Here is an 11,823-nt window from a genome sequence, read left to right as displayed (position 1 = left end):
TGGTGCCAGTGTAGTTGCGGAAGATGGATTGTTCCACATATCCTACGAAGAGGCAGGCATAGGTGGGGCCCATGCGGGTGCCCATGGCTACTCCTTTCGTTTGGAGGAAGTGGGAGGATTGGAAAGATAAGTTGTTCAGGGTGAGGACCAGTTCAGTCAGTCGAAGGAGGGTGTCAGTGGAAGTGTACTAGTCGGTACGGCGGGAAAGGAAGAAGCGGAGGGCTTTGAGTCCTTCGTGATGGGGGATGGAGGTATTAAGATACGGGCTATTAGACTTGAAAGGATCGAGGTTGGTAAGGTCGGTACGGCGGGAAAGGAAGAAGCGGAGGGCTTTGAGTCCTTCGTGATGGGGGATGGAGGTATTAAGATACGGGCTATTAGACTTGAAAGGATCGAGGTTGGTAAGGAGATGGTGCTAACAATTCTAGAACGTGTGAATGTAAACAAGTTCCCTGGGCCGGATGGGATTTATCAGAGGATTCTCTGGGAAGTTAGGGAGCCTTTGTCCTTTATCTTTGAGTAGTCATTGCCTACAGGTTTTTAGTACAACAGAACTGGAGGATTGCAAAAGTTGTGCCCTTGTTCAACTAGGGCAGCAGAGATAACCCTGGTAATTATAGACCAGTGAGCTTTACTTCTGTTGTAGGAAAGATTTTGGAAAGGATTATAAAAGATAGGATTTATAATCATCTCGCAAACAACAATTTAATTGTAGACAGTCAACATGGTTTTGTCAAGGGCAGGTCGTGTCTCACAAACCTCTGAGTTATTTGAGAAGGCGACCAAGCATGTAGATGAGGGTACGGCAGTTGATGTGGTATACATGGACTTCAATAAATCCTTTGATAAGGTTCCACATGGTAGGCTATTGGAGAAAATGGGGAGGCATGGGATTGAGGGTGATTTAGCAGGTTGGATTAGAAATTGGCATTCTGTAAGAAGGTAGCAAGTAATGGTTGGTAGAAAATATTTAGCCTATAGTCTGGATCTGTTTTGGGACCACTGCCGTTTGTCATGTTTATAAATGATTTGGACACAGACACAGACACACCCCATCCCCCCATGTGGGGGATGGGCTTGGCTTAGTTTACAGGTCGGCACAACATTGAGGGCTGAAGGGCCTGTTCTGCTCTGTACTGTCCTACGTACTCTGAATCCCAAATGACTTTGAACACAAATTATCTAAAGAGTACCCGGGTTCTCCAATCGGTCATCACCATCCTTCAAGAAGTAAACTTACTCAAAACAAGCAGAGGAGGTGCAATACATAAACAAAATGATGTTAACTTGGTTAACTTAACAGTCCCATCATAAAATAATAAGGTTTTTGCTTCAAGGGCTATTCTATTCCAGAGGAAGTGGCGGGTTCATTCAGAAGAGAGGTCAGAGTGAGCCTCCACCTACATGTTCTAATTTTTCCCAATTTCAGATCAACAGAACCCATGGTACAGAGCAGAGAACAACCACTCTGGCAGGCACTCCTCCAACCACTATTAACACCAACATGAGGAGTGGCAATTCATCTCTGGATTGTTCATGGGACTTTTTGTGTGACGCAGTTGCAAACAACAGACACCGCATTTCCAAGTAATGGATTACATCTGAAGTGCTCTAAATTGTTTGAAACCTGTTGAGGCACTTCCACAATGTAAGCCTAATCTTTAATTTCATGGAAAGGCAGAATATTTGTTTGAAAGCTAGCAGGCATTTAGTGTTCATACATCCAAATACTGTTTTTCAGTATTCAGTATTTGAAACACTAACTTTCCTGCTCCTCAGATGCTGTCAGACTTGTTGCACTCTTCTAGCTTTACATCTATCGACTGTTGACTTCTAGCATCTGCAGTCCTTACTGTCTCCTAGTCACTTCAATAAAGATATCATTTGTTGTCAGACTTTGAAAATGAGGCTGTTTGACTTTGGCTCAATCGAGCTCATGATGTGGAAACAGAATCATAGAGATATACAGCACGCAAACTGAACCTTCGGTCCAACCCGTCCAAATATCCTAAATTTATGTAGTCCCATTTGCCAGCACTTGGCTCATATCCCTCCAAACCTTTCCCATTCATATACCCATCCAGATGCCTTTTAAATGTTGCAATTGTATCAGCCTCCATCACTTCCTCTGGCAGCTCATTCCATACACGCACTACCCTCTGCATGAAAAAGGTGCCCCTTAGGTCTCTTTTATATCTTTCCCATCTCACCCTAAACCCATACCCTCTAGCACTGGACTGCCCCACCCAAGAGGAAATACCTTGTCTACTTGTCCTGAGAATGTGTATAGGGTATAAGCAGACAGGGAAAGAGTTAAGTTCTGAGTTTTGCGAAACAAGAGGTCCAGCTGAGTATGACTCAGATCAGATAAGAACTTACAGTTAACAATGGGGTGCTGGAGGCAAGGGTAATGGGTTAACAAGGTGGAAAAGCAGTCATTATGTAGAGCCATTTAACAATATTTGAAGCATTCAGTATGTAAGGTCAGCTAACAATTGTATGAATCCTATTAACAAGGTTAAGAACATTCATTGTATAACAGGAAAGGGCTTGGTTTCTGCTATTGACACTCATTGATTGTAATGGTCACCCAATTAATACAAATGTTGTCTTATCTGGATGTTCCTCCCTGTAAAATGCCTATGGTTCATTGAGAAACTGTTATTCGAGGGAAGACCATGAGCTCATGTCCTTGTGCACATGGGCAATTGTTCTCTCTCTCTCCAGGGCCCAGCACAAAGATAGAGGTAAAACCACATGGCATCTCTGAGCATTTTGCTTTGATTGAGGTGGGGGGGGTAAATGGGATGACAATCCTATCCATGTCCCTTACGATTTTATAAGCCGCTAAGGTCACCCCTTAGACTCGACACTCCAGGGAAAACAACCCAGCCTATTCAGACTCTTCCAACAGCTGAAACCCTCCAACCCCGGCAACATCCTTGTAAATCCTTTCTGATGTCTTCCAAGTTTCACATCATCCACCTGATAAGAGGAGACCAGAACTGCACACAATATTTCAAAAGTGGCCTAACCAATTTCCTGCCCAGCAGCAACATGACCTCCCAACTCCTATACTCAATGGTCTGATCAATAAAGGAAAGCATACTAAATAATTTCATCAATATCCTATCTACCCAAGACTCCACTGTCAAAGAAATAGGAACCTGCACTCCAAGGTCTTCTTTGTTTAGTAACACTCCCCAAGACCTTACCATTAAAGTATACAAGCCCTGCCCTGATTTGCCTTTCCAAACTGCAGCACCTCGCATTTATCTAAATTAAACTTCAGCTGCCACTCCTTAAGACCAAGTAGCACAAATCTGGGTGAGCACAATGACTGTGGCCAAACTCAGTTCCAATTCCATTTACAAATTTGTAATGACATCATTGAAGTGGGTTGGATCTCAAATAACAATGGTACAGTGTATGTTGAGGAGATGGGCAGCTTAGTGGCATGGTGCAAAAGCAATCTTTCCCTCAAAGTCAGCAAAATAAAGGAGCTGGTCATCAACATCATGAAGTGGAGCGGTGTACACTCCTCTATCTGTAACATGTGTGCTGAGGTAGAGATGGTCGAGGCTTCAAGTTCCTTGGACTAAATATCACCAACAATCTATCCTGGTCCATCCACATCAAAACTACAGTCAAGAAAGCACATCAATGCCACTACTGCCTCAAATTCCAGAGGAACTTCAGCATATTGACAATGACTCAACAATTGTTAATAGATTTCTTTTGTGTAGAACCCCTGTAGTGTGGAAACAGGCCATCTGGCCCAACAAGTCCACACCAACCCTCAGAGGACCATTCCAAACAGACCCCCCTCCCCTCCCCCACCCCTCCCTGTAACCCTGCATTTCCCCTGGCTGATGTACCTAACTTACACATCCCTGAACACTACGGGCAATTTAGCATAGTCAATTCACCTAACTTGCACATCTTGGGACCATAGGAGGAAACTGGAGCACCCAGAGGAAACTCATGCAGACACGGGGAGAACATGCAAACACCACACATCCAGCTGCCAGAAGCTGGAATCAAACCTAGATCCCTCATGCTGTGAGACAGCAGTGCTAACCACTGAGCCACCATGTCATCCTGACGCACCATAGAAAGTATGCATCACAGCTTGATATGGCAACTGTTCTGCCTAAGACCGCAAGAAGTTTCAGAGAGCTGTGAACACAGCCCAGCCCATCACAAAAACCAGCATTATTTCCAATGACTCTGACTACATTTCTCGTTGCCTTGGGAAAGCAGAAGCATAATCAAAGACCTCTCCCAACCCAGTTATACTTTCTTCCACCCTCTTCCATCAGGCAGGAGATACAAAGGTTTGAAAACATGTACCAACAGATTATTCCTAGCTGTTATCAGACTTCTGAACAGACCTCTCAAAAAGGAGTTGATCTTTCTCTGTAGCTGTAACACTATATTCTGCATTCTATTCTATTACCCTGATGTACTTAGGTAAGGAATGACTTGTCTGGTTAGCGTACAATACAATACTTTTTACCGTATCTCGGTTCATGTAACAATAGTAAATTAAATCAATAATAAATCAAATAAATGTGTTGGTAAATTCATTCCAAAATTAATTCCACAAGGCTATCCTTGGGATTGATTTCAAAATTTCTTCTTTAAATGTGGGCTACACCATGTAGGACTTGCAGCTCATCCCTGATGGCATTAAGGCACAATTTGGGGAGGCTCGTTGGAAAGGTATTTTTGTGATTAGACTAATAATTCAGAGGCCCAGACTACCAGGACAGTGGTTCAAATCCCACTACGACAGCCGCAGGAATTTTGATTCAAGTAAACTAACCTGGAAATGAAAGCATGAAACTATCAATTATCATAAAAACCCACTGGTTCACTCGTTCGGGAAGGAAGTCTGCCATACATGGTCTGATCTACACTCAAGTACAGACCCACAGCAATGTGGTTGACTACGAACTGCCCTCTGAAATACCTTCAACGGTCACTTAGTTATAAGTGAATTTGGGATGGGCAACCAATGGTGATCTTGCAAGGGACACCAACAATTCTGTGAAAACAAGGAAAGTGCACAAGTGAGGGACGAGAATTACATTCCTTGGTGGGTGGGAGGGTCACCGCCCCGGAAGTTCGTGAATCAACTGGATTTGGTTTTTGCTTTTTCAAAACTTGACAACTTCTACCATCATATTCTGATGCCAGCCTGAATTATTTAACTGGGTATCATAACTTGCCGTGATATGGTTTGATCTCACAACTTTAGTCTGTTACTGAAGGACTAGAATGCTTCGGTTAATAAACTACAATGCAATGAACATCAGTCCACAGATTTCAAAGACATCAAGAAAGGAACTGAATTTGGAGCAGATACAGTTAAATATTTAAAGTTATAATAATTTGGAATTAAGGTTAATTTCCATTACCTCTTAACTAGGTTCAGAAACATTCAGCCAAACAAAAACAGAAATTGCTGGAAAATCTCAGGTCTAGCAGCATCTGTGGAGAGAACATTCTTCTGAAGAAGGGTCATTGGGCCTGAAACTCTGATTTCTTTCCGCAGATGCTACCAGATCTGATGAGATTTTCCAGTAATTTCTGTTTTGGTTTCGGATTTCCAGCATCCACAGTTCTTTCAGTATTTTTTTGTCACAAACTGTCATCCTGCTGTTTGCTCTGAAAATGAACAGAGGTGCTGGTGGTGAAAGACATCCTTGGATAGATACCAATCTCATTTTGCTCCCAACGTTCCTGTCCTCATTGGAAATCCTTTTTCTTGCTGGTTTACTTCAATTTAAAAACAGTTTAATTATTCAGTAGCGAGCAGTCCTTTCCTGCTGAGAAAGGCACTGTGATTTTATTCATTTCAGAAGTTTGTCTGTCTGTAGAAACCAACATCCTCTAAATGATATTTGATGTGCTTTAGGTCAACTGCAATATACAACCAGAGATGCTAATAAAGCTCCACATCTACAATAAAAGAATGCATCAGATCTCTGCACAGTGTATACTACGATTCAATGAAGCGAAGAGAGAAGCAAGATCTATGTACTAATCGATAGACTCCATTAAGTGTTTTTATGCTGGGATAGTATTCCCAAAACAAACGAAGTCAAATTAGAAGCAAACCTGTTACAAAACTCCTCACAAAAGCTAACGATCCAGTCTACTACGTCCTCTCAGGTGGATAAGGTTGATCTACCATCACACATATGACAGCAAGCTTGAAAGACAATAAAGATGGACTGGGGATAAAAAGTCAGCTGCTGCTCCTCCAAAATCCACCAGTCATACTGGTGAACAAGTTCTTCATTTTTAATTAAACATGTTGGCTTACAGACAATTTTGGTCTCAATTTCATACAAGGTACTAAGTTAACTATGACAACTTACAAATATATCAAGAAAGAAATTAATTTTCTGATACATTTGGAATTCATGTGCCCGTATGACTCCTCAGTCTTTCTGCTGCTCAATGCTAACTCTGCCCATTCAACAAATATTCACATTTGGTTCAGATACCATGTGGTAACCCATCTTCATAGATTGCCAGCTTTGACTATGTTGTGCTGTGAACTCTTGCTCTCAGCTCCCTCATGTCATTTACAAATTCAGATAAGAAAATCCTCAGTTCTTCACCCAAGTCCTTCATATGGTTAACATCTTTAGGTACATATGCCTTCCAAGTTTTGCAGGAAATTTAGATCTTGCTGTCCTTGTCCTCAGAAGGAGAGTCTGAAGAGCGTGTGCAAAATTATTGATACTGAGTGAAATTGGCTGCAGTGGTGTTCTACAAACAGCAAAAACACCCGTTTCTTTTGGTGTTGGGCGAATAAGAATGTCGGCAAGAGATACCAAGGGGAATGTCATGCTCTTCTAACATTGTCAAATGGCAATCAAAATGGAGTCTCAGTCAAACACATCACAGGATATACCAAAGACTGCATCTTCCATTGGACGGTGCCTTATATTGCAAGCCAAGGGCTTTTTCCTCTTCATTCACATCATGTGACATCACTAGTAACCCCTCAAGAAGAGGGGTTACTCTTGAACTGCCTTCTTGAACTGCTGATGTTTGGGAAGAAGTTACAAGATTTTAATTAGGCATTACTAAATAATCTCATTTTTGTGTGCCTGGACCTGGCTTGTGTTCTGTTTTGGTTAGGAGACTAAGGGGATCTAAATTGAAGTATTTGATGAGGATTCAGGGAAAGCAGGAATAGACTTAGGACAAAAAAGCATTTTATTTTTCCTACTTAATACCCAAAGTGATTTGTTCCCTAGAGACTGTCAACATAACTACATGTCCCATCACTTCGGCTGCCTCAGCTTGACTCAACCCCAATTCAAATTGTTAACCTTCAGAAAGCATCATATTTAAACTTAACATTCAAGAATTTAGCACTGTTTACAAGTCAGGCTTGACAGGCAAGCAAACCAGTCACGAAAACAGCATGAAAATGTGTTACGAACAGAGGTGAGGCAGGTCATGTCATTCGCTCATTCAAAATAAATAAAATCAAACTAAAAACAAAATCATTAATACTATTTACTCAAGAGAGACAGAAGCCAGCAGCAACATGAATAGGAGAGGACCTCTGGTGGGGTGGTGGGGGTGTGAGAATGTATTTAGGATGAGGGAGAAAGAAGAGGAGAAAACAGAGATAATGTGGGGGTGAATAATTTCTTGTTCATATTCAATTATCAACACTCAGTCTAAATAGACTCTAGACAAGAGAAAAAGTATCCTGCTAGCTCCTGCGGATCCTTCAAAATCCTTTTCTCGTTGACAGTGCTGATTGCAACACCAGGACAACTCCATACAGTCCAGGTGAGCAGCTTGAACAGACTTAAATAAAGCTCTAAAAGGACCTGAAGATGAAAAGCCTAGAGATTCTGAATTCTTAGAGATCAAAGATGTAAAGACCGATTTCTCCGTAGAACAATTCTGTTATTAACTTGGCAGACTGATTAATAAGAATCCTCCGCAGGAGATAAGAGGAGGCAGACTTACTCTATATAGGAATAGCTTGAAGGTGCTGTAGAATCCCATGATTAGAAGCTCTGCTGTGACACACACTGATTATCTTTGCCCACTTCTTTCACACAACATGTCCTGGAAACTTCACACAATGCAGATTACAAGAAAAACTCTCTCAGCCACAGATATGAAAACCGAACTGGATGAACTGCTTGCAGGAGGTGGGCCTTGAACGATACCACTGCACTACAGGGAATCTGATTACTGATGATTGTAATGTATCAAACTAAATTAGCAGTAAACAGGAACTGACTGTCCACAACCATTACCTCCCCCAAAAATGACTACTCCCAGCACAATGAAGTGGTTTTAAATTTGTCAGAAATTCATTACTGGAAGTCACTAGAGAAATCCCCACCCCTGTAGCGGCACAGTCCACCTAGCCAAGTCTATACATCAGGAAGGAAAGCAGTGTGCAAAACAATAGAGGGAAAGAGGCATGATTGCAGCAAGCTTCTCAACACCTAAACCAAAACAAATTGAGTGGCCAGCATACAAAGTATTTCAATTTAAACAGGATGCTGCCAGTACTGCTAAGCTTCTCCAGCAGTGTGTCTGCTTCAGGAATCTCATGCCCCGATGCCAAGTACCTCTGCACTCTTGTTTGCCAGGCAATCACTCCAGAATACACAGGTTGTAAGCAAAAAGTCTAATCAGAAACAGAATGGGGTTAACCATAGTCAAGGTAGATTTGGCCAACTGGGACCTGACCACAACTCGGTGGCTGAACAGTTTGCGGCAGAGAATGATAGCAAGAAGCTCTCACTGCACGTTTCCTTTCAGAGAGGACATTAATGAACTAGGTGAGTTTTTATGACAATCAACATTAGATATTCAGTCACGAATAGGCCAGCTCCTTATTCCAGTTTTTTTAAAAAAACAATGTCAAATTTCACATCTGCCATGGTGGAATTCAAACTACATGCTGCAGAACATGTGCCTGGAGTTCTGGATTGCTGGTCCAATGACATTACTACAAAACCACCACCAACAGTACAGCATTGTGGCCCAGGTTTTCCAATAACCTAGGTAAATGGGGGAAAACAACCACAAACATGAATCAATTTGTGCACTACAATATTCGCAAACAATAGTGATAAGAAGTCAGAAATGAGAGATCACATGCAGACAGAGACACAGTCCAAGTGAGTATATAGTTCAGGAACGTTGGAGGCAGCATGGGAGTTCAGTGCAGAGGCAAAGATGTGCTTTGTGCTTGCTTACTTTGCTTGGTTTGTCAGGTTTTTTTTAATAAACAGGACAATCTCAAGCCTAGGATCAGGGGCCCAGCACAAAACAAAAATGACATGACAAGAAAACTGCAAGTTCATTGGTTGGTAATAGCTGCTAATATCATTATTATAGTTTATTTTCAGATTGAAGGTAAATAGGGGAATATTTACAGATAACTAGAAGATCAGTAGGATTTAAAAATCAAATTAAGAATTAAGTAAATAAAATGGAGATGAAAGACCAAGCAATATGGGGAGCTGGCGGACAACACCGTGGTTTATAGTGACCACATCTACAGCAAGTGTTGGTTTGCTTGAGGAACTCCGACTCAGAGTTGATGAGCTGTAGTCTGAGCTTAGAACACTGCAACATATCAGTGAGGGGGAGTCACTGTGTTTCAGGAAGCAGTCACACCATTTATATTAACTGATTAATAGCCAGTGGTCAGGGACAGGAAGGTGAGACTACCAAGCAAGGCAAGCAAAGGCATCCTTAGCCCTTGATCTCATCTAACATATTTGAGATTCTTATTCTCCGACTGGGTGAGTGTGGGGACTGCAGGGAGGATAAGCAAAGTGACCATAGCACCATGGTACATGGAACATTCCAGGGAGGGGAGAAAGGTAGTTGTAAGGATTGCGAAGGAGTGGACAGTGACTATAAACAGATAGAATTCACCCTGCAGTTAAGGAGGAGGAGGTTGAATCAGATGTAACAGTTTTCTAATCGACTAAAGAAAACTACAAAGAAATGAGGCAGGGGGTGCCCTGGATTGACTGGAAGGGGAATGGAGTAGGGAAGAAAACAAAGCAGTATTAACAGGAGTTTTGGGGGTAAATCAGGAGGTGCACATCAGACATTCATCTCAGGAAGGAAGAAGCATAAGAAAGAGAGGATGAGGTGACCATGGCTGAGAAGAGAAGTTAGGGACAGCATAAACACAAAAGGAAAAGCAAACAATATGCTAAGATTAGTGGGAAAACAGAGGATTGGGAAGCATTTAAAAACCAGTACAGGATAATTGAATTAGCAAAAAACATTTCCTTCAAAAGGGAGGCAATGCCTTAGTGGTATTATCACTTGACTTTCCATCCAGAAACTTCACTGATGTTCTGGGGACCCAAGTTTGAATCCCACCACGGTAATTGGTGGAATCTGAATTTAATAAAGAACTCTGGAATTAAGAATCTAATGAGGACTGTGAAACCCTTGTCAGTTGACAGAAAAACCCAACAAGCTCACTAATGTCCTGCAGGGAAAAAAACCTGCCTTCCTCACCTGGTCTGACCTATGTGACCACGACAATCTGTTGGACTTTCAACTGCCTCTGAAATGGCTGAGCAACCCACTCATTTCAAGGGCAACTGGGGATGGGCAATAAATGCTGACCAGCCAACCATAACCACAGCCCACGAGTGAATAGTAACAAATAATCGAGGGGGCAGAGAATGCAAGGATAATGTAGCTAGTTATAAAAAAAGATTGCAAGTGTTTTTTTTAAAAAAGATATACACAAGGCAAGATAGAGGCAACAGTGGACATGGAATTATTGGAAAATGAAACTGGAGGAGGAGTAAAGGGAAACAAAGAAATGGCAGAGGAACTGAATAGGAACCTTACATCAGCCTTCATATGGAAGAGACTTGTAGAATACCACAAGTTCAAGAGTCAGGGGTAGAAGTGAGTGCAGTGGCCATCAGTAAGGAGAAGGTGCTGGGGCAGCTGAAAGATTTGAAAGTGGATAAACTGGACAGACTACAGCTCAGAGTTCTGGAGGAGAAGACTAGGAGATTAGAGGAGAATTGGTGATCTTTCAGGAATCACTGGAGTTAGGGAGAGTCCCAGACGACTGGAAAATGGTTAATGTAACACACCAGTTTAAGAAGGTTGGGAGACAGAAGATCGGAACTTATAAGACAGCTAGCCTGTCCTTGCATGTTGATAAGATTTTGGAGTCCATTATTAATCATGAATTTGCGGAGTACTTGAAAGTACACAGTAAAATAGGACTGAGTCAGCACAGCTTCGTCAAGCCATCACGCTGACAATTCTGTTAGAATTCTTTGAGGAGGTAGCAGCAAGTTAGGTAATGAAGAAACAGTGGACATGATCTATTTGGATTTTCTGAAGGTCTTTGACAAGGCACTGGACAGGAGGCTGATACATAAGGTGAGTCCATGGTGTTAGGGACAAGGTATTGGCCTGGATAGACGACTCAATGACTGGCAGACAGCAGTGATAAAAGGGTCTTTTTCAGGATGGCAGCTGGTGGCTAGTGGAATTCCACAGGGGTCCGTGTTGGGACCACAACTATTCATGTTATACATTAATAATCTAGACAAAGGAATTGATATAATTGTTGCCAAGTTTGCAGTTGACACAAAGATAGGTGGAAGAACTGACAGGGAGGCTGCAGCGGACTTGGACAGGTTCACAGACTTGGCAAAGTGGCAGGTGGAGCTGAAAATGTGTTGCTGGAAAAGCGCAGGTCAGGCAGCATCCAAGGAGCAGGAGAATCGACGTTTCGGGCATAAGCCCTTCTTCAGGAATGAG

At 42.1% G+C, this 11,823-nt stretch overlaps 1 protein-coding gene across 3 annotated transcripts in view; it reads right to left on the bottom strand.

Moving 5' to 3' along the window:
• LOC122550994 (F-box/WD repeat-containing protein 7-like) overlaps positions 1-11,823 on the bottom strand; it is a 218,942-nt gene that overhangs the window by 111,579 nt on the left and 95,540 nt on the right. The window contains exon 1 of one of the 3 annotated variants that reach the window (XM_043692590.1): positions 8,011-8,171. The exons of the other annotated variants lie outside the window; for them this stretch is intronic. Within the exon in view, the coding sequence (XP_043548525.1) occupies positions 8,011-8,049 (39 nt within the window). The 5' untranslated portion in view covers positions 8,050-8,171. Of the gene's footprint in view, positions 1-8,010; positions 8,172-11,823 lie in introns of those variants that run through there. 3 annotated transcript variants of the gene reach the window in all.

The sequence above is a fragment of the Chiloscyllium plagiosum genome, chromosome 6, assembly GCF_004010195.1.
Source record: "Chiloscyllium plagiosum isolate BGI_BamShark_2017 chromosome 6, ASM401019v2, whole genome shotgun sequence".
NCBI lineage: Eukaryota > Metazoa > Chordata > Chondrichthyes > Orectolobiformes > Hemiscylliidae > Chiloscyllium > Chiloscyllium plagiosum.
Note: the sequence above shows the minus strand (reverse complement) of the source record. Positions and strands in the feature narration are given on the sequence as shown.